The sequence below is a fragment of the Sycon ciliatum genome, chromosome 1 (genome assembly GCF_964019385.1).
Source record: "Sycon ciliatum chromosome 1, ocSycCili1.1, whole genome shotgun sequence".
NCBI classification, from domain to species: Eukaryota; Metazoa; Porifera; class Calcarea; order Leucosolenida; family Sycettidae; genus Sycon; species Sycon ciliatum.
In genome coordinates, this window is record NC_088643.1 from 71654385 (window position 1) to 71676487 (window position 22103).

General features: G+C 48.0%; 3 protein-coding genes across 4 annotated transcripts; 1 reads left to right on the plus strand and 2 right to left on the minus strand.

Annotated features, from left to right (window-relative positions):
* Window positions 1-5876: 5876 nt before the first annotated feature.
* LOC135805264 (uncharacterized) lies at window positions 5877-9132 on the minus strand. 2 transcript variants are annotated; one of them, XM_065319278.1, is made up of 2 exons: window positions 7594-9132; window positions 5877-6550 (listed from the first exon to the last, which is right to left on the minus strand). In XM_065319278.1, exon 1 carries the CDS (start codon window positions 8810-8812, stop codon window positions 7652-7654), a length of 1161 nt encoding a protein of 386 aa, XP_065175350.1. In that variant the 5' UTR covers window positions 8813-9132; the 3' UTR covers window positions 5877-6550; window positions 7594-7651. The 2 variants fall into 2 exon arrangements, with proteins under 2 accessions (XP_065175350.1, XP_065175349.1); XM_065319277.1 differs by having other exon boundaries at window positions 5877-6631.
* A 3179-nt stretch (window positions 9133-12311) lies between these two features.
* LOC135805265 (cilia- and flagella-associated protein 70-like) lies at window positions 12312-17209 on the plus strand. Its single transcript, XM_065319279.1, has one exon. It carries the CDS (start codon window positions 12776-12778, stop codon window positions 16343-16345), a length of 3570 nt encoding a protein of 1189 aa, XP_065175351.1. The 5' UTR covers window positions 12312-12775; the 3' UTR covers window positions 16346-17209.
* A 1534-nt stretch (window positions 17210-18743) lies between these two features.
* On the minus strand, window positions 18744-21012 carry LOC135805266 (small ribosomal subunit protein eS4-like). The gene is made up of 5 exons (XM_065319280.1): window positions 20976-21012; window positions 20778-20855; window positions 20380-20560; window positions 19857-19954; window positions 18744-19207 (listed from the first exon to the last, which is right to left on the minus strand). The coding sequence occupies exons 1-5, from the start codon at window positions 20976-20978 to the stop codon at window positions 18788-18790; spliced, it is 780 nt and encodes a 259-aa protein (XP_065175352.1). The 5' UTR covers window positions 20979-21012; the 3' UTR covers window positions 18744-18787.
* Window positions 21013-22103: the final 1091 nt, after the last annotated feature.

A 22103-nucleotide genomic window follows, 5' to 3' on the forward strand; every position in this document is an offset into this window, starting at 1 on the left:
TTTGCATGATCGCTATTATTGGGACGAATCCACTGATCGCTTGTACCTCAAGGCATCCCCCAATAACCGGTTGTGAATACCACAGTGCGGTGTCCGGTTAAAGCTCATTCAAGAACACCATGAGTGTGCAACGGCTGGCCACCCGGGTCGTGATCGAACGTACTTCCGCCTAGCACGTTTTTTCTACTGGCCCCGAATGGGTCTCGATATCAAGAGATTTGTCAAAACCTGTGATCTCTGCCAGCGAACGAAGGGAGGTCAGCCACGAACAGGGCTTCTCCAGTCACTTCCAATACCTAATAGTCCTTGGCAGGATATCTCAATGGATTTTATTGTTGGATTGCCCCTTACTTCTCGTGGCTTCGACGCAATTTACACCTTTGTGGACCGACTTACGAAGTGCGTACATCTTGTTCCAACAAACTCGAAGATTGATGCTTAGGGCAGCGCTCAACTGTACATTCAAAACGTGTTTCGTCTGCACGGGCTGAGCTCAACCATTGTTTCCGATCGCGATCCACGATTCACTGCAGCTTTTTTCAAAGAAGTATTCTCTCAGCTAGGAACTAAATTGGCATTCAGCACTGCTAACCACCCTCAAACGGATGGTTTGACAGAGAGAGTTAACCGGCAAGTGGGAGATGTTCTAAGAGCATTTGTGAACTTGAGACAGGACAATTGGGATTCGCTTCTACCACTCTGCGAGTTTGTAATTAATAGTTCACAACAGTCATCTGTAGCTAATACACCGTTCTATCTGAACTATGGGTTTGACCCTAAGTCCCCGCCCGAATTCATTCTTACGGGAGGGGACAGGAGTGATTCGGTCGATTGGCTTCATGAGCAGGAAGCCGCACTAAGGATAGCTCGAGATGCAATGCTCGACGCCCAGGCAAGGCAAGCTCTATACGCAGACCAGACGAGTACGCCCAGTGATTTGAAGGTTGGTGATAGCGTTCTTGTCTACAGAGACTTTCTACTGACCCCGGAAGCTCGTGGCCAGCCCTCTCGGAAGTTGCAACCCAAGTGGTTTGGTCCGTATCGTATCCAGGCTAAGATTGGAGCGAATGCTTTTCACTTGGAACTACCCCGTGAACTTCGCTGCCATCCCGTGTTTAATGTCACTGCTCTTAAACGCTACGAAGAGAACACGATTCCTGGAAGACACCAACCCCCGCCTCCGCCCTTCACAGATCTAGATGGACACACACGCTATGTTGTCGAAGCCGTTTTGAATCACCGACACCGCAGTGGTGAGCAACACTTCCTGGTGCATTGGAAGGGTTACCCCAGCAGCGAAGCTACGTGGGAGCGCGCTGGCAACCTATGTGATGAGTCTGGTCGGAATATTAAACCGCTGCAGAACTATCTAGCCTCACAACGACAGCAGCCTTGATCTAACTGGGCTGAGCCATATGCATCTCTTACTGAGATAGTTAATAATATGTTATAGACTGATATAGTTTTGCGTCATCTCCTTGTGAGAGTGATGGAGTTGAGTTGGATTACACTTCAATGTGGTTATGCATGTGCATAAGTGATTATTAAATATTCCCCTTTCCACAATTGCATCTCCTCACTGGATTGTGTTATCTAATAGAACCTTGGGCTTCCTATGGGGCCGGGAGAGTGTAATAGTTTTACCTTGACACTTCTTGCTTGTCTTATGGTAACACCTTGTGTTCCTACTATTCTCACTCCTGCGGTTCTCGCATTTCTTTTGCTTTATAACCTCTGGTTTGAACATCATTCGGGGAATTCTCCAATCAATCAAGTCTATACTGTTACAGGGAGAGAGAGCGAGACAGAGCGAGAGAGAGAGAGAGAGAGAGAGAGAGAGAGAGAGAGAGAGAGAGAGAGAGAGAGAGAGAGAGAGAGAGAGGAGAGAGAGAGAGAGAGAGAGAGAGAGAGAGAGAGAGAGAAGAGAGAGAGAGAGAGAGAGAGAGAGAGAGAGAGAGAGAGAGAGAGAGAGAGAGAGAGAGAGAGAGAGAGAGAGAGAGAGAGAGAGAGAGAGAGAGAGAGAGAGAGAGAGAGAGAGAGGAGAGAGGAGAGGGAGAGGGAGAGGGAGAGGGAGAGGGAGAGGAGAGGGAGAGAGGGAGAGGGAGAGGGAGAGGGGAGGGAGAGGGAGAGGGAGAGGGAGAGACAGAGGGAGAGACAGAGGGAGAGACAGAGGAGAGACAGAGGGAGAGAGAGAAGGGGGGGAGGTAAGGAGGGATGGAGGGAGAGAGAGACAGAGGGAGATAGATAGAGAGAGAGAGAGAGAGAGAGAGAGAGAGAGAGAGAGAGAGAGAGAGAGAGAGAGAGAGAGAGAGAGAGAGAGAGAAGAGAGAGAGAGAGAGAGAGAGAGAGAGAGAGAGAGAGAGAGAGAGAGAGAGAGAGAGAGATTAAGAGAGTGGGTGTGTGACCGGGGAAGCTTTGCAGTACTAATTGCTGACCCATGTCAGGCAGTCAGCCTCTCGGAGGAATGTTTCACACAACCTTTTAGCAAATTACATAAACGCATAGCGGTTGGTGCGAGTGATGTCCAGCGTGCTGGCGAGACATCAGTAATATTCTACACACAGACAAGACTTCTGACCATGCTGCTGTGTCAAGATGTTTGCCAGAACACCAGTCAAGTCCCATGGTTACGTATTTGCCGACCGAGCCAACTTTGAGGAGCACACCGACATGAAACACACATTTTGTTGTCGTTCTGTTGTTTATTTTCCCACTTTGGTTGAAGGAGCTTTTTTCTGAGAATGCTGAGCTGCGGGAGATGTTGACAGCAATGCAACAGGAGAGTGCGTCCGTCTTGCGGCTCCGACACATAGATATTATGCCTGAGGTGAGTAATCTGTGTGTGTGTGTGTGTGTGTAAGTGTAAGTGTAAGTGTGTGTGTGTGTGTGTATGTGTGTGTGTGTTTGTGTGTGTATGTGTGTGTGTGTGTGTGTGTGTGTGTGTGTGTATGTGTGTGTGTGTGTGTGTGTGTGTGTGTGTGTGTGTGTGTGTGTGTGTGTGTGTGTGTGTGTGTGTGTGTGTGTGTGTGTGTGTGTGTGTGTGTGTGTGTGTGTGTGTGTGTGTGTGTGTGTGTGTGTGTGTGTGTGTGTGTGTGTGTGGATGGGGGTGGGGCACATTGCTTGTAGCAGTTCAGTTGTGCCTGGCTTATGAATTGTCTTTCTAGTTCGTTTTATATCAATTCAAATACTACCGGCACAAATTGCACAATCCTGTTATTATCTTGACTACGGATTTCTATGATAGTTTAGTCATGGCCAAAGAAATCCGACGTGCTAGTCAAAAGTAGCGCCGTGTTTCCATTCAATTCCACCATGGATGTTCCCAAAACTGATCCGAGAGCCGCAGGGGCGGCATGAGCCTTGATGCTGCTTTCGGCACGTGGGTTGAATTTCTTTTGCCACAATTGTAGGCTGTGTTTGCATCCTGCACCGTGTCTGTGAAGCAACAACACGAGTCAGGGCTGGGGTAACACTGCTTGCTGTCATAGAGTGTGGCTAGTGAACTGTTTGTGCTGTCTGCTAGCTTTGTCTGGTCTCGTCGGGTCAAATCAAAAACCTTTGACTACAGTACGGACGGATACTTACTACTTACAAATTGACGGACCGAATGAAGAGGGCATCAACAAATTATGACTTTTCCTGGACCAGGAAATGTGCCATTGATTTGAAGAAGGGTGCGATCTGTTGCATACAATATACTTAGCACTGTCCAGCAGGTTATACTGATTCAAAGTTTTTTATAACATTACTACTTCAGTATAAAGTACTCGTATTCGTATAAGTTTTTTTGAATGAAAAACCAAAAATATTTGGCACCTATGAAATCAGGGGATTAGGCCTTGACAGAATATTTTCGTGAAATTAAGGACGTTTAGCAACGCGAAAGTTCGAAAGAAAATTCGAGTCTGGGAATGAGTACAGAAACAAAGGTCGAAACTTCGAAAACTTGGACGCGAAGTTGCAGTGATTTGCGAAAGTAACTTTCTCTTTTCTCGGTACGCATTTCACTACAGGGAGTAGTAATTTTACAGCCCCCTGCTGGAGACTGAGCTGCATATACGGTACGGTACTATAAGATTCAAATAGCTTCGAGAAAAAGTCGTTTCGCATTGCTAAACCTCACAAGTTTTCTTTTTCGAAATAGATTTTCGCGAAATATCGCCAACACCAAAAGTTCGAATTTTCGCATTGCTAAACGTCCCTATTATGCTTTTCGCATTGCTGAAAAAATTGCAGAATTATGCTATTTTCATGCTAAAAGTTATCATTATTAATTTATTATGCCGCATTATGCTCACATATGCTGCTAATGTATTTGTTTGTTTGTTTGTTTCCTTTATTTGAATTAGTTTAGAGCACAGGCAATTCTGCCTTCTCACCAGAGGAAAAACCTCCGGTTCCTGCTAAGAACGAATATAATATTATGAGAGAAGGAAATATTAAAAAGAATCATAACATGATAATTCCAAAGCACAAAGTTTGTATATAATTCAAATGGGTGTGTGTATGTGTAAGCATGCAGTGAAGAAAACACCGAGAAAACATGCAGTAATGTTTAGGGATGCCGAGCAAGGTGGTTACAAATTACAATTAATTCTGTTCAGAGCCAGTTTAAAGGCAACCGCCGCACTGTGGAGGCGAATATCGCTGGGAAGGGCATTCCAAAGAGTGCTTCCCACAAATGTCAATGACTGACGACCGGAAGGTCCAGGAAGGAAAGGCACTTGCAGTAGCCGCTGCTCCTGTCCTCGAGTAATTCGGCGATCATCCCGGGATGCTTGGCCTGTGTTAGCCATCAACTGAAAGTAGGTGCAGAAAAGAGGACTTGCAAGATCATGTAGGCAACGGAAAACAAAAAACAAAACCTTGTAGTTAAAAATGTGAGTTAGGGATCGAATAGATAAGCGCACGAGGAGGGGGGCTGTGGATGCACGGCTGGAGAGTCGGAAAATTGCACGAATTCCGGATTTGCTGGATTTGATTAAACGACTCTGCAGCTGCTGTGTCAGCGACGGGAAGAATGCATTGGATGCGTACGTTAGTCGTGCTTGCACAATGCCAATGTACCAAAGTCTGCGGGCTCTTATGGGCAGAGATCGCCCATGGCGCCATAGCTGGCTGATGGCGACTGACGCCTTCTGCACAACACTGGAGACATGTGGCTGCCAGGATAGCTGGTCATCAATGGTTACACCAAGGTATTTGGCAGTGGAGGTAACAGTTAAGGCTTGATCCTTACATTTCACGACTGGTATGTCGCCAGTGAGTCCCCGAGGTTGAATTACCATGACTTGGGTTTTGCCGGTATTCAGCAGAAGTCCAATTTCGGAGAGCCAGTCAGACAGACGTGTCACAGCCGTAGTCAACGTCTTGCAAACAGTGTCCAGATCTGAATCAGAATAATCTAGGATGATGTCGTCTGCGAACTCCTAATGAACAACAATGCAAGGTATGACGTCGGAAATGTCACTCGTGTAAAGGACAAAGAGAAGCGGCCCAAGAACACTGCCTTGGGGCACACCTCTTGAGCATGGGACTGCATCAGAGAGAGCCTCACACACCTTGACACGCTGAGTACGACCAGACAGATAGCTAGCCAACCATAACAATACTCTGCCATTGACTCCCAGGGTGAATAGTTTATCAATCAGACGTTGATGTTGGACACGGTCAAACGCTTTTGACATGTCAACCATCACAATACCTGTGTATTTTCGCTCTTGTTTGGCCGGTTGGCGGCTAGAACTAATGCATCTTCGGTAGAGTGTATTTTCCTGTAAGCAAACTGACTGCTAGGTAATATGCTATGTTGCGTGAGGTATGCTGTGAGTTGCTTCTTTACAAAGAACTCCAAAATCCGGGACAGAATAGGGAGCAATGGCACTGGTCTATAGTTAGTAGGGGATGTTGCATCGCCACTCTTGAACAGTGGACTAATGTGTGATGTTTTAAAACACACTGGCACAGTACCTGATGTCAAGGATGCATTGACTAGGGTGGTAAATGGAGGTGCCAGAACATCTGAACACTGCTGCAGTAAAATTCCAGGAATGTTGTCACTCCCAGATGCTTTGTGAGGACTCACAGTTTGCAAGCATTGTGCAACATCAGACACGCTTACCGGCTGAAATGTTGAGAAGCTAGATGCAGAGGCTGGACCATGTGGTATATGCAGCTCAGGTGGCCGCATAGGGTCATGCACAATGTCTCCAAACAATTTACTGAGTGACTCAAGCGGCGCTTCAGGTTCTTTCCGTGTCTTCTGTCGGCCTGTGACATCGTTCATGACAGCCCAAAGTTGCCGTTGATCTGATGTATCACATCTCTTAGTGAAGTACAAGTTGCGCAGACTCCTGTCCAACTTCCGTGCTTTGGAGCGAGCTGATCGGTGTGCTTCTTGAAGGTTCTGATCGGTTTTGTCTCGGAGCCAGAGACGATGCGCCCGGTTCCGTTCACGAACACTTGCCACTAACTCATCTGTAATCCAGGGGCAAGGACGTCGAGATTTGCGGCACCGTTCCCGAAGTGGAGCATGTTTGTCTAGAGTGGTCTGGATTCCCGCAGTGAGTGACGACGCAAGCATCCACACAGACAGAGTCACAGGTAGTTTGCGTCTTCTCGTATAATGGTTCTTTTGCAAAATAAAAGGGAATTTTTTTTGTAGAGGGCGTTGCACTGTAGTAGCAAAAGTTCAACGGGGTCAACACACCGTCCGACCTAGCTACGACCATCACTGATTGTAGTGGACTGGACATGTTCTCAAGGGAGTCGTAAACCTACGACTTCCTGGTGCATCTACTTGTACTTGTACTTGTAGAACATGTACAACTGTATGGAATTTGATGCGAACAGGCAGATTATTCCAATTTTATGCGATTTGTATGCAATTTGCCTCGAATTATGCGATTATTTGATTTTGGTAGAAATTATGCGAAATATTATGGTAGCATAATCTATCAAGGCCTACAGGGGATGGCCCACGCCTAGTAAAAAAAAAACAATGAGGAGCTACGGTTATACTGATTGGTGAAATTTGGTTTTCGGGTTTCTCCAGAACTTCAGTTGCTACGAGTATGAACTTGCAATCCTTACACGTTGACAGGTAGGCATATGCGGATAATGCCGGCAGAAAAATTGTCAGAATTCGGTACTTTTTCTGGTAAGTGTCATGCATGTTTGGTATGTGGATAAAGAAATGGAGCAGAATTCGAGGAATTGCCCGCCAAAGGTTTGTATGGTTCTGCCAATTTCACTGCTTTTCAAGCAAGAATCTGACACCTTTTCGAGCATCATCCGCCCACCTTTTCGAGCATTATCCGCCAATGCCTATTGTTCTATTGACTGGTGAAAAGTGCCGGTAAATTATTCACAGTGGGTGTTATCATTGTGCTATACATGTAGTGTGCTCAGCTAGGTGGGACAGGAAGATGCACTCATACGGACTAATACTGACTAACACGGATTAATACAGACTAACACTGACTAATACTGACTGACCTAACCGAAATGACTGAACTGACTGAACTGACACAGCAAGCCAGGTACATCAGCAAGCCAAACTCTCATACAGACTGAAACACAGAAACGACGTACCAGTGCATTAGCAAGGTGCTTTGATGCAGACGTGAACTGACACGGCAATCACGGTGCATCACCAGGGTTCGAGGAACAGCCCGTAGCATGGATTCTTGCCCAGACGCTCGTTACGTGCCATCTTCATCAGCGTCGTCATGGGAACGTTGCCCACGACCAGCAATGGTGTGCTCCTGCTACACTTGCCATGCATCAGCTTCCAGTGGAGAAACCCCGGAGCACGGGTCAGACTTGCACCCGCCTTGTGCAGCAAAAACCCAAGCATGGCGTCCTCGACGTTACCGGGAAGCGCAGAAGATGCCTGAGTCAGCGCCTGACGCACAGCATGGATGGCAATGTCCCGCGACACGATGTAAGAGAAACCGGACGCAAACGGAGGGTACGTCTTGTCTTTGATCACGGCCATGTGATTGTCGTTGATGCAGTTTTTGCTTCGACTGTACAATGCACAGCGGACTACATCACGGTTCTGCTCCGGATGAGGGCTGCCTGTGTACAGCCTTTTTCTGGGCTGCTGCATCAGCCATACTAGCAAGTTCTCAAACACTACGTACGCATCATCATCCACTAGCATTAGATAGTCGGATGTGGGTTGCTGGAGCTGATACCAATGCAGTGCCCATAACGTCTTTGACGTCATTGTGTCATAGCCGTCCATGATGGGAGCCACAAATACATCCTCCTTGCTCTCCACCTCCGCTCGAAGCCTGGTCATGACGTCTGCACTCTCAGATTGTCCAGTGTAAAATTGGCACAGTGTCCGAACGTTCTTCAGTACATCCATGTGCTCATCCGCTTTGGGTCCATCGGGAACGAAATGTCTGCTTCGGCAGCGATTGAACCATAGCTTGCGTGTCAGCTCTCGCCTCTCGAAGTATGTAGGACCCGTCTTGACCAAGATAGTCACGGACATGAGACTTTCAGTCGAGCGGCGGGGTGCTGGAATGGCGTACTGTTTCGGCTGACCAGTGGCGCATCTAGCCGGCCTCAGCCCGCCCTCAGTGTTGAGGTCCTGGAAGTCTGGCCGAAGCTTGACTGCCCTGTAGAAGCCATCCACTTGCCATTCGTATGCCCGTAGATTTTGTTCATCGAGGGATCGCTCCACTGCGTACCACAGGATGAGAGCTACCGTCAATATCTGAGTCACGCACAGGATTCGCAGCAGCAGCGGGCGAGGACGCGAGTGAACGACTCGTGACTCATTCGCTTTCCAGAACATACTACAGTCGTCCCTCTCTAATCCGGCACTTTATAATCCAGCACCCTCGATAAACCAGCACAATTTTCAGTAGCCAAAATGTCCTCTTCATGCACATTGCAGCAGTAAATCAGAAATCAGCACCCTCCCTAATCCAGCAGATTTTCGTGGCACAAATGGTGCCGGATTATAGAGGGACCACTGTAGTAGCAGTGACCATCGCAGCAGATTCGCTTTCCCCAGACAAGAGCAGGACTACAAGTAGAGTGGGAGTTCTCACTACGGAACTACGAAAATTAAATATATCTCAGGGAGTGGATGTTGATTCCTTGTACTTCAGTACACTAGTACTAGGTTCTTCATGTTAGGCCACACTGAAGAAGGTCTGTGGTTCGACTCACCCGACCGACCGTACATTTTTCAGCCCGACCGTAACTTTTTTTCGGCGGGCTGTCGTGTGACTGACGTACGTGGACTGAACACGTACGTCTACGTGCTGTGCAGCGTGAGTCTGCGGCCCGGACGCAGGCTAGGCGGCTCCTTTTGGACTTGACTTGTAGTTGTACTTTTTTTTATTTATTTTTTTTACAATACCATTCACACTGCATTTATTCGCACAGCAGAAAAGCAACCAACAGAAAATCATAGCAAACAAAACAAAATCATCGGATAATAAAAGTGTGGCTAGACACGGCTACTCCGCAAGAGTCTCAGTCACGCAACTGACAGTCGTTGACTGCCAGCACAACAGGAGTGGCAGCATCCAAACGACTGCGGTAGGGAGAAGCACGGTGACCACGGAGGCTCATGTTGCAGGATCGAACCAAAGCAAAGGAGACAAGAGACTTGTAGTTGTACTGCAGTGCAGTGCAGTGAGTGGTACGACTGCTGCCTTGTGCTGGTGGTAGAGTCTACTCGATACGACCACCGACAGACTGGCGAGACTTATTTTGAAGTGACCGTCCGGTTGAGAGTGATTGCCTCGTTCCAGATTAAGCCTTAAGGACGGCCTTCTGTTTTGGGATGAAGGACAGACGAGATTGCACTTTCCTCGTGTATTGGGAACGATATTTCACCTGTACCGGTAAGTTGCTGCTCCATGTGTGCAAGCACAGGAAGCGTCGATGGAAAAAGCCCATGTATTCGTGCACGCCGACACCAAACTAGCAATACATGTACCGGTACATTGTACAATTTGTACTTCGAAGTAGTTCCCGAACTTACTTTCAACTCGCATCGTTCTTCATTTGCTTGATGATTTGGACAGTCAGAGTCACCGCTTGAAGTTATTCTCTTCTCGTTCCAGAGCTACACAATGTTTCAAAGTATTAGCCAGTGATCCCTTTATACAACATGTATGGCATAACACTGCGTAATAATGCCGATGTACTGGGTGTCTACAGGCAGTACAGTGTATTTACATCAGGGAGTCGTACTCAAACTAGGGAGGTGACACGGATTTCTGTGCCGTGTCACCTCCCTAGTTTGAGTACGACTCCCTGATTTACATGTACTAAAAATATATGAGGAGTGAAAAGAAGGTCATCGACGTGCTGAAATTCAACAATTTCCCCCAATCAGTAATTGACAAGGCCCGGGAACGAGCTGGACGACCGACAGGACCCAAACAGAAAAAGGACTTTCGCACAACACTCAAGCTGCCATTCAAAACCGATCACATCCACAAGAAGGTGCAGTATCTCATTCGCAAATATCAGCTGAACACCCACATCATATACAAGAATGCTCGGCTCAGCTCGCGGGTTTGCAGGTCTGCTTTGGACAAGCCCCTATGCCGCAAATTCGTTGATCCACAGCAGCCAAGGAGAAGGGGAAGACCGAAATCAGCTTGCGTGGCATGTACAGCAGGGGCAGTGGACTGCACCCGCCGAAACGTGGTATACCACCTCGAGTGCCGTTGCGGTGATGACTATGTGGGTGAAACTGGCCGAAGCGTTGCGACAAGGTCAAGGGAGCACAACGATAATGCACGCAACGAGGTCCGAGGGAAGGCGCTGGGTGAGCATTACCGGATCTTCCATGCCGATGAGCCATTGTCGCTGGGGCAGACCGGATTCGCCAACGTCTGTGTGCTTGCGACAGAGCCAGACAGGGCAAGGAGAAGGATTCGGGAAGCGGTCAAGATCCGGGACATGGAGCCTAATATCAACACCAGCAGTGGTTGGGATCTCCTGTGAACTCTGGTTGCCTGGCTTTTTCATTGGAGTGATAGCTATTCATGTGAAACCTTAGCACCCACAAATTGTACGTATCACCACCCTAGACTTTAGCATTATGTTAGCACTGTCCACACTACTGTAGTCATGTGGCACAGGTTGTACATAATTATCACCGCCCTAGTCTTTCACACGGAGGACTAGCACCCCTATTGCGATCATGTGGCATGTGTCATTTTTTCGCTTGGGAGTTGTTGTTTTTTTGTTTTGTTCTCCCCGCTGTATTCCGCACGCACCTAGCCAGCTTGTTGTTTTAAAGTCTGCCTTGCTTCCGTGTCTGCTTCATCCTGAAGATGGTCAGAGTGACCGAAACGTTGAGAAGAAAGAAGAATTGTTCAGCTGTGTGAAGAAGCAGTGCATCTGAGTGTTGGCCAGTGTTGCCACAATACAAGTTGCTATAATGAAGCTGCGTGAAGCGTCGTTCCGAATTTAAAAATATATATTTTTAAAAAAAAATCCGCCCGCCCGCCCGTAAAAAAAATGTCCATGTTAGTCGAACCACACACCTTCTTTAGTTTGGCCTTACCCTCTTTATTACTACAACGTGTAGGGCGTGCCATGGCGCATGGCAGCCAAGGATTGCGGCAAACACTTGGAGCGCGGTCTTGGGTTATCAGTGATCATGATTATGCGCCTCTAGTACTAGTAGGCTCTACATGTATGCGCCTCGTTAGAATAATGGCTTTTACAGTATGTACATGACTACATCATTGTACTGTCCCTCCAGGAAATCGCGATTCCACGGATGCAACAAATTTCGCGATTTTGGCCCAAACCCGCGATTTTCAGCAAAATCTGTGATTTTCCGCGTCTTTTGTTGTTTTCTGCACTCTACATCTCACATTTTATGCACTTTTCACGCAGTTCTTTCCATGATCCTGTAGGTTATTTGCACAGTACGACTCCCGAGTAGATATACGATGCAACAAATTTCGTGATTTGGCCCAAATCCGCAATTTTCTGCAAAATAATTCCGCGAATTCCTGGAAAGTTCTGCATCATTCCGCACTTTTCGTCGCATTTTTGTTACTTTCTGCCGCAATTTCTTGCGCAAGTTTTCGAGAGTTTTTTCCGCAAATTCCCGCAGGGACAGATTGTACATCATTGTACTGACATTGACAAGACTTAGTGACCATGGTGACAGTGACACTGCACTCTGCACTGTAGTTAGTAGTTATAGGAACGACGTGTTGCTTGGCGACTACACAGTAGCATGGACAAGCACTAGTTGAACTGAAGCAGCCTCCATCCTTGAGCCGAGGTGAGTCTCTTACTTACTCATGTCAGTTGTCTCCGACTCTGAGCTGAGTAGAGCTGAGGAGGGAGTCGGTTTGACCATGCATGGTGACCGGTGACGGCAGGACAGTCGTACAGACTCAGTATGCCGCTTGTGATTGCCCGATTCGCATGATCGATGTGATCGGGATTTACTTGTTGTTTCTTCCAACTCAGAAGATATAAATTTTCATCTCGTACATGTACCGGTATGCGTTTCTTGCGCAGCAATCCATCGTGTTGTAGACGTGTTGCAGATTCAGGAGGTGTTCACCTTCCGTGCCTTCGGCTTCAGCGAGATAGTCCTTACTGCTTTGGAGCGGATTGATCAGCCACGCGCGTGCCTTTGGCTGTCCGTCAACTCGCTGCACTGAACTAAATCGACAATAATTATAGTGTCTCTCCGATGTTACCTATCTCCTGTAGACACTGAGCGAGGTGCTGACACGGAGTAGCTTGTGAGTGTGCCTACATGATGGCGATGCAGCAGTCTAAAACGTTGCACTTCAATCTCAAATCATTGTCGAACTTGAAGACCAGCCGCACACCGACATGGCTCATAGTGCGCATCGAGCATGCGGACGTTCCACTCAAGTCGACGCAGAAGGTCGAGTACGCCGGCGGGCTATTGGAGCTGGGCCATGCGGTGGAGCTGGAGTGTCCGGCAGGCTGTACGGTCGAGTCGTGGATTGACCGGCTCATTTCATATCCGCTCATGTTCACCTTGCTGGAAGTTGCCTCCTCTGGCAAGGACAAACGGGGCGGTGGTGTTGGTGGCGCTGCGTCCAAAGACGAGAAGACGGTGACGATCGGTCAAGGTAATGTGGACCTTCTCCATTACCTCAAGGCCGTACGGGCTGCACAGACGAATCGAATGTCAACAAGTGTTGACCTGATCGCGCAGGCAGCAGCCGATGCACCGACCGGCGGCAAGAGCACAGCTAGCAGTGCTGCCGCTGCTGCTGCGCCGGGCAGCGTGATTGGACAGCTGGCTGTCGACGTGAGCAACGACGTGGCGTTCGTAGCAGAGCTACCGGACACGACCAGGGTTCTGCACGTTTGCGTCGATGCGCTATACGCACCTCCCATGCAATGGACCACCTCAACGAGTGCTCTACAGTCGTATGCGGCCGGGGTGCCATTGCCAAACTGTCTCAACGGCACTTTTCAAACAACGATATTTCCGTCGGGTCATCTGAGCAAAGGGCAGCAGGATCCGGAGCCAAGCCAGCGTACCTGGAACAGCATGTGTACATCAACTGATCAGAGTGTGTTGATGGACAGCAGTGCTGTTGTGGCCCTCAAAGTGGATGAAGACGACGGAGCACTTAACGGTGCTGCGCCCGGAGACGCCGCCTTCCGTAATCGCGCCAAGCGGAGAGAGAAAGTCGCTTGGTTCTCCGAAACGCGGCGTTTCCTCCCCGACAGGTCGGTGGAGGCCTTCTACACCGCTCTGCGCACCTCACCAGTTTGGCCAGTGGAGGTGATGCGGGTCCAGCAAGCGCCTGCGGTGACAGCGCCCGTGAAGGGCAAGCGCCTCTCAGCAGCGCAGGAGGACAGCGCTTCCAGCTCCGGTGAGAGTCAGCTGTCCTATCACGGCGTTGCATTTGTCGACCTCTCGCCGCTGCTGTATCCGGGCTGCACGCAGGTGCGTGGTTGTTACCGCGTGTTTCCGCACAACGAGGCCGACGTTCTGGACAGGGCCGGCCGTACGGCTGGTCTCGTGAAGATGCTACAACAGGCGCAGGCACAGAGCGCAACCAACAGCTCCCTGACTACTGGCACGACGGACAGATCACTGAAGTCGGCAGCTCAGAAGAGGAGGACCTCCTCGTCAACTAAGCTATCCGCCGTGCCCAGCGAGAGCGCAGACAGTGCTGAAGGCGGTGCTTACGACGAGCAGCAAACATTCATCAAGCTACAGTTCAGCATCAACAGGGCAATAGTTGAGCAGCGGTCGAACATAGCCATGGAGGAGGACATACTCCGCATCTTGCCCATGAGTTTCTCATCGACTCAGCAAGAAATTGCTGCCACTCTGAGCGGAAATCAGTCTGTTAACAATCTGCATAAGAACTTGGATCAGATCGCGGCGGTTGTGAAAATCAAGCTGTGCGACGTAGTTCGCAATCGCCTAGAGAGACTGCAGCTGGAAGACAAGGTCAGTGCCGATGGGGAGCCGGAGGAAGTGCGAAGCTTCACCGGTGTTCTCGGCGATCCAAAGCTATTCCGTATGCATCAGCAAGACCTGGCACGGATGCTAGCCGCCAGTGGCTCGTACGACTCACTGCAGGACGAGCTGCGGTCCGCTGTGCTTCAGATCGTCAAAGAGAAATTTGTGCACATGACGGCAGCGCAGAGCCGGGAGGAGCTACAGGAGCTGCTGCCGCAGGTGCACATGTTTGTTGCTCGTGAGATCAAGAAGTACTTAGCTCAGTGGAAGCAGCAGTCACGTCCAGTCGACGAGCCTATCGACCCGCCTCCCGGCTCCGCTTACCTGCTCTTTGCTAGAGAAGCAGAGAGCGAGAGGCACTACAAGTTGGCCTCGCACTACTACCGCAAGTGCATCACCGCCAATCGCACAGCGGGCAACCTGTTTCAGTACGCTAAGTTCTGCCTGGCGTGCGGGGATCAGCAAGCAGCACGTCGCAACCTGATGGCAGCCATCTCCCAGGAGATTGACCACGTGCCTAGTTTGCTGCTCTTTGCCATTCTGTCCGCAATGCATGGCGACGTTGAGCAGGCCGGTCTCTTCTTGGAGGCCGCCAATGAATACAATAAGGGTGCCAGCACATTGCCGCGCACCATACTCGGTCTAGTTCATGACATGTCTGGCGATATCATGTCACGAGAGATGAGCTTCAGAGAGGCGCGCCGCCACCTCAGAGAAACACTGCGGCAGAATGCTGAGGAGATGACGCGCACGGATAGCGAAGTGACCGTTCGTGACAGCGAAACTCCAGGGGAGACTGATTCAGAGAAGGCCAACCCCACGATCGGTGTGACTGCGGCAAGTAGCGCCTCTACGAGTGCACATGTACCACCGCCCGCCGGTGCTGCCGCTGCTAGTGCTACTGGTGGCCAGCCGATCGCACGTGCCACTGCTGGTGAAGCAAGTCAGCTCCAGGCTACGGGCAGTCACACCAGTATTCACTCTGTCAGCAAGACGTCGCAAACCTCCCTTGCTGGTGAGGGTGGACATGCATCTCAATCCAGTCTCGCTGGCCCAGCCGCAACTACGTCAAAGACAACGCTGCAGGCTTCAGGGGGCAAAGGGCATACGAAGTCGACTACAGAACCGGAGACCACCGCACTTGACAAAAACGAACTCACCGAGAAACTGCCCAGCATCTTCATGGACGTTGCAGTGTTTGCTATTGCCTGCCATGTTCCTCATTTTGGTGCACTAGCCTTGCAGCACCATCTTGCTGCGCATGGCTTCTCGTTGGAATACTACATTGTCATGGCGAGTCTCTGCCTGGAGCGTGGACACTACCAAGCCGGGGCTGAGTGCCTGGAGATAGCCTTGAAGCAGACGTATGCCAACGCCACTGTCTGGGCAATTCTCGGCCACATCCAATACTTCACTGGCGACACAGAGAAGGCCAAAGCATCATACGATCGCTGCATCAATCTGGCCGAGCAAACTAAAGACGAGCACATAATCAAGCTGCGCCTCGGTCATCTTTACCTGGAGGCCGGCGAGTACCGCAAGGCCAAGACCGTGTTTCTGCTTGCAGCCAAGAGCAAGAAACTCTCCGCCAAAGCCTGGCTAGGTGCTGGCAAGGCTTGCTACTACCTGGAGTCCTATGGCGAGGCCGAGAATGCACTGCGCGAGGCACGCTCCCTAAATCACGAAGAAGCAGAAGTCTGGGCGTACCTATCTCTCATCTCCCTGCAGTGTGGCCACCGACTGCCTGCAGAGCGTACTTTCCAGTATGCTATGAAAATGGGCCTGCGTGACAGCTCCTTGGCACGCGTGCTTGCCGGACTCCAGGCCGAGAAGGGATTCGGAGATCCAGCTAAAGTTCTGGAGTTTTGAACCTGCCTCAGTACACAGCGCTGGTCGACCATGATACCGAGCAGATTCTAACTGGGGTGGCTTGTGTTTCCTGCAGCTACATTGTGCCACGTTCTTCCCATGTCAGTCCCGCGCAGGTCAATGTGTTGGAGCATGGTGTCTCCCGGCAGTTTAATTCTCTTCTTTCCAATCGTGGCCTGCTCGTCACGGCATGACTTCTGTGTACGGCCGCCGTCCATGCAGTTGATGGATGTGATAGCCTGAACAAAGCATAACAAACGGACTGAACTACAGTACTAGTATGTATGGAATAACTTGAGCCTTCAAAGTGATACTTGCTATACAGGATTGTTGTTGACGCTTGGCTTGCACCCATGGGTGAATGTTTTGTAGCTTTTGCCTTTATTTTCTGCCGTTCACCTCCAAGATTGAGACTTGAAGTAACAGTTACATGTGGCTTCTGTGGAAGTATGGCGGGTGCACCCTACGTATGGCGGGTGCATGACACACAGTCTGCTTGGAAGCGTGATGATACAGCACTATTTTTTATTATTATCACCGTATGTCCGCACCTTTAAAGCCATGGAGGTATACTAGTATTCGATTATAAAGCCAGTCTCAGTTATAAAGCCATGTGCTTCATAAGAGAAATGACATTTGAAATGATTATGTTTTGTAAATGTGAAGGAATGCGTATACATGATTGTGATTGCGCTAACAAACTTACAACCCAGCAGGTGAGTCATTTTGCCTCTACCGATTCACAATACAACTTCTTGCGACACACAGTTCACAATCTTTTTCATGTTTGCGACATCCTTATCATGCACTAGTACTAGTAGTACTATGTACGTGCGCCTATAATTTGTAGGGTTGAAACTGTACTCCATTTGTGTATATCGCGTGTCGCATGTCGCAGAAAGTTGAACTTTCTTCAACTTCTGCGACAGGCAGTTTCTTGTCGCAAATCGCGTCGCAGAAAGTTGAAATGTGAATTGGCCTTTTTACACTAGGAAAGCAAATACTGATTCACAGAATAAATGCAATGAAGAACATAAACATGCCTCATCAGGGTTCCATCGGTCAGGGCCGAGGAAACAAACTGAAAATAGACCATAACGAGTTTTGACTTTGGGTAGAGTATTCTGAATGAGTGCAAGAATTGGTGTGTGTTGAAGCAGAGTAGACACAAAAGTATTCTGCAAGAAAAACAGGAGCCTGTCCCTCCAGGAATCCGCGGAATTCATGTTTTTTTAATATTCCGCGGAATTCAAAAAAATCACGGTTTGGGGGCAATGCGAGCACGCGCTTCATATTCATGCACAGTGCCGTGTCCTGTCGCTATTTTGTTGCATTCAAAGTCGAGCGAGTTTTCTTCGTGACTGTATTGAGCCTATCGTGTACACGTGTGTTTTCGACCACTGGATTTTTTATTGATATCCATGTCTTTTCGCCGCAGAATTCACGCTATCCGCGCAATAATGTAGCGATTTGTGCCGCAGAATTTCAACTGTCTGTCCGCGGATTCCTGGAGGGACAGCCAATTGATGCAGCACTGGTATACAGTAAAGGACGATACACAATACCAAACCCAGAACAGGGCTGGTTTTCTTGATTGGTTACATGAGAATATAAGTCTTGGGGGTACAAATCACTGGACGGTAGACCATGTAGACTTATTAACTACTTGCTCATCCATAGGCATATGCAGGTTTGAAACAAAGTGTAACACCAATGCTGAACCTCAAAGGAAAGGAAGGCCAAAGCAAACACCACAAGACACCCTTGCCGCCACCAGAACCACCTGTAGTGTGGAGCAGTCTGTAACACTATCAACATGCACTGAACTATAACACCAAGACGCCCAGAAATAGGCCTGCACAGCAACCACTGTGAAATTGCACACTCTGGGAGTGGGGTATGCAGGTTATAGGGCTTGAAAGTGATGACGTCAAAACGGCCAGGGAGTAGTAAGTTGACATCAGATTTCTATTTTTGGATCCACTAAGGTGTGACTTTGCTATTGCCTAAGTATGTGGGTGCATAGCAACCCACTCATGTCGCATGCAGGTGTGACTTTTATTTCGCCACCAGTTGTAACCCCGCCCCCAGTAGCCAAATCAGTCAGTTTCACTGGTTACATCACCTTGCTGAGAGTAAGACGGCTTGAAATGTGCTTGGATCCATACAAAAACTGGATCCAAGTGGATCCAATTTTTGAATTTTTGAAATTGTTGCTATGCTGTGACGTAGCACTTTCAAGCCCTATTGCATGCACTTTTGCATCTCAGTTCAAGATAAGAGATTCAGACTCTTAGCACACACGATGAACAACCCAAGCAAAAACATGCAGTCTCCCAAATTTTAAAGAAAGAATCGTGCCCATGCAGCAACACCACAAGACAACCAATCAGGAGAGATCTTTTCCACTTTGTATTAAATCAAGACAAGAATAAAAACAGATTACTTGTCTGAAGCCAAGCGTCGGTCACGCTCCTCAGCGATGCTCAGACGAACACCCTTGCCCTTGGGCAGTGAAACAAGAGCCTTCTGGCGGCCAAGGACGAACACATTGGAGAGACGAGTGGCAAAGGTGTTGCCAACAGCATCCTTAATGTGGACGATGTCGAAGGATCCATGGTGACGCTCACGGTGAGTGACAACACCAACACGTCCCAAGTTACGACCACCAATAACCATGACAAGGCATCCAGTGTCGAACGGCACAATCTCGGTGATCTTGCCGTTAGTGATGTCCAACTTGATGGTATCGTGGGACTTGATGGTTGGGTCGGGGTAACGGATGGTGCGACCGTCATGGGTGACGATGTAGGGAACACTCCTGTTACCAACAGCAACGCGGCGGACACGGCAAAGCTTGAACTGCAAAAAAAAACAAAAAAAAACAGTTCAATTTTCAGCCATTATTATTCTACCCAACTGGTATGTACGTGTCATGCCCATTCACAGAGGGAAGGTTCCATTATGGTTCAGACTGGGATAAGAACACAGTATCATTCTAAGCTACTTTAAACTGCACACAAAGCAATAGAAATATTGGCATTGAAGAATACTGTACGTTTACAAGTACATAAGTATAATCGTCAACCACACATTGGGTGTGGTCAGGAACTATGACAGCGGTGATCAGACATGCTGCATGGTTAAATGATTCCTCACCGGCCACAACTAACAGGGAGTGTGCAGTGGGACACCACTAGTGTGTTAACATCTATCAATAAGGGGAGTGCCTGTGAACGAGGATCACATGTTGAGGTCCCATGAGTGGTTACCTTACACAATAATTGATGCACACTGTCTACTGACTACTGTAGTGGTGGTATAGGACAAGTAGCTTGGCTATAATGCACCAAAGCCATGATCTACCTCGAAGAGGCACCAACCATAGGAATACTCATCCGCCAACAATAACGGGCAATGCAATTAATTACACGTAAAAGTCAAGAGTAAGAAGCATTGGAAAAAAGGAAAGATTCGAAAAGCAAACTTGTTGACAGGATCAGACACTTACGCAAGCCTCCTCCTTGGTGATACGGTGGACAGTAAAGCGGCCCTTGACGTCAAAGATCAGACGGAAGTGCTCACCGGTCTTCTCGATGGTCACAACATCTAATCCATCAATGGATTATGGACAATAATGCATAACAGAAAGTACAGGTATGAGCAAGACAGTTTCATGTAGCATATAGATACCTGCAATCTGTACTGTGCATACTAGGGCTCGTGTGTAATCTGAATATAAAGCGAACATTTGGGAACGTGCATGCTGAAGCATGAATTCACCTATTGCCTGCAGGTTAGACAAAGGCTCGGACGATCAAGCATCCATGCCCATGTTGTACACTTTGATTTGCAGTAAATGTACTGTAAAAAAACACGTGTATTCACAAAAAAGTCACAATTATTATTATTGTTTACTTTCCACACTATTTTAGACATTTGTCCACATAATTTTGTGAATCGATGACTGCAACAAGAATACATTCACACCTATCAGGATAGGAAAACAAACAGTCTTAGAAGTTAGAACCTACCCATGAATCCTGCTGGGAAAGTCACATCGGTACGGACTTTTCCATCGACCTTGATGAGTCTCTGTTTCACGATCTTCTTCACCTCATCACCGGTCAACGCGTACTTCAGGCGGTTCCTCAAGAAGATGATGAGGGGAAGACATTCCCTCATCTTATGGGGGCCAGCTGAAGGCTTGGGTGCCTATTATGATAAACATTTGAAACAAATAAATATTTCACACTCAAGTCATTCAACTATTGTTACTTGAATTGTATGATGCTTTCTACGATCAGGCGTAATGGTATTGCTTCTGATCTATAGTCAGACGGGCTACATGTTTCCAAATATCGCTGTGTTCCCAGCTACGTTACCAACACTGACAGCGGATACAAAATGTACGTCTTGGAGATAAACTTACGAACGAGCCCGAAAGCTTGTCCAACATCCAATGTTTGGGAGCATTGGCCCGCTTGAGGTGCTTCTTTGGTCCTCGCCCCTAAACAGCAAAGAGACCATAAATAACTCCATTGTGAGCATCACCGTCATCCGCAACTGCCTGAACGATCCATACTATAGCGTGAAACACTCATAATTTTTGGGAGGAAGAAGAACTAACCATTTTGGCTGGATAGTAAAGCAGAAAGGAAAGAGAAAGATGGCGAATCACGCATGCGTACTAGTGCCCTTGGGAAGGTTGGGCTGTAGCGTCCATATGGGTGGGGTAAAAATGTACATTTCGGGGGAGTAAAATGAGGGAAAACAACTCATTTTTTCATGTCCTGTGGAAAAATCCTGAACGAAAAAAATCGATGTGGGAAGCTCCATCCAAACGGACCAAAGCAACAATCCTTGACAAAGTTTATCAGTGACAGTGGTAGTGAGCAGTGAGTCCAATTTTTTCTCAAGTCAGGTTACTGGTCCTGTTCTCTGCCAGCGCTGCAGGGACGAAACTTACAATTTGTAGCTTTGTACCTTGTCTGTTTAGTGGATTTGTACTTTACTTTACTGAAGTACACGTATACTTGTAGTGAGATTGTGGACACGAAGGAAAAAGAAGAAAGAAAGCTGGAAGATTTGGCTCATGTTTTAGTCAGTCATTTTCGTGCAGAGCAGGTCCATTATTGATTGGTCCACGAATCGTTTCAGTCTACATGTACTTCAAGTTAGTGACTTTAATACTATGTACGTGTAGCTCATTATTATGATAAGCATAGAACCAACAAGTGTGTGTTTATGGACTCTTGATAGAACTAACTTCCAACCGAACTAACTTGTATCTTTCCAATGCAATGTCGAAGGACTACTTGTTATATAGAGCCGTGAACAGTATAAAATGCGCACTCATGACTATATGCACACATGTAAGCGAGGTCGGTTTAGTGTTTCCAAGAACGTTTTCTTGTGATATTGTTCAGTTGGAATAAATCACAATCAGAAAATCAGGGAAGAACAGAATACATGCAGGGAAAGTGAACAATTGCCAAATACAAACAGTGAGAAGTAGCACAAGATGTGTGCAAAAAAAAGAGGAAGAAAAAACTTCGCGGAAAGGAAATGAAACACTGACAACTAACTGTCCCCTGTGAATTCCGCGGCAGAATATCAGAAATTCCGTGCAGAATTCTGTGGCTGAAAACAGTAAATTCTGCGCTAAGTCTGCAAATCCTTCCCCATTCGGCAGCAATTCTATAAGGGAAATAAGCGTAGAAACAGATTTCCGCAAGCCCACCGAAGTTTGCTGTCC

Bases quoted from the DNA above. Each gene is read 5' to 3' on its own strand.
- LOC135805266 (XM_065319280.1), bottom strand. The intron at 20,561-20,777 runs GTAAGTTTATCT...TTATCATAATAG, and splicing joins ACAAGCTTTCGGGCTCGTTC to GCACCCAAGCCTTCAGCTGG. The intron at 19,955-20,379 runs GTAGGTTCTAAC...TTGATGGATTAG, and splicing joins TTTCCCAGCAGGATTCATGG to ATGTTGTGACCATCGAGAAG.
- LOC135805264 (XM_065319278.1), bottom strand. From the start codon at position 8,812: ATGTTCTGGAAAGCGAATGAGTCACGAGTCGTTCACTCGCGTCCTCGC.
- LOC135805265 (XM_065319279.1), top strand. From the start codon at position 12,776: ATGATGGCGATGCAGCAGTCTAAAACGTTGCACTTCAATCTCAAATCA.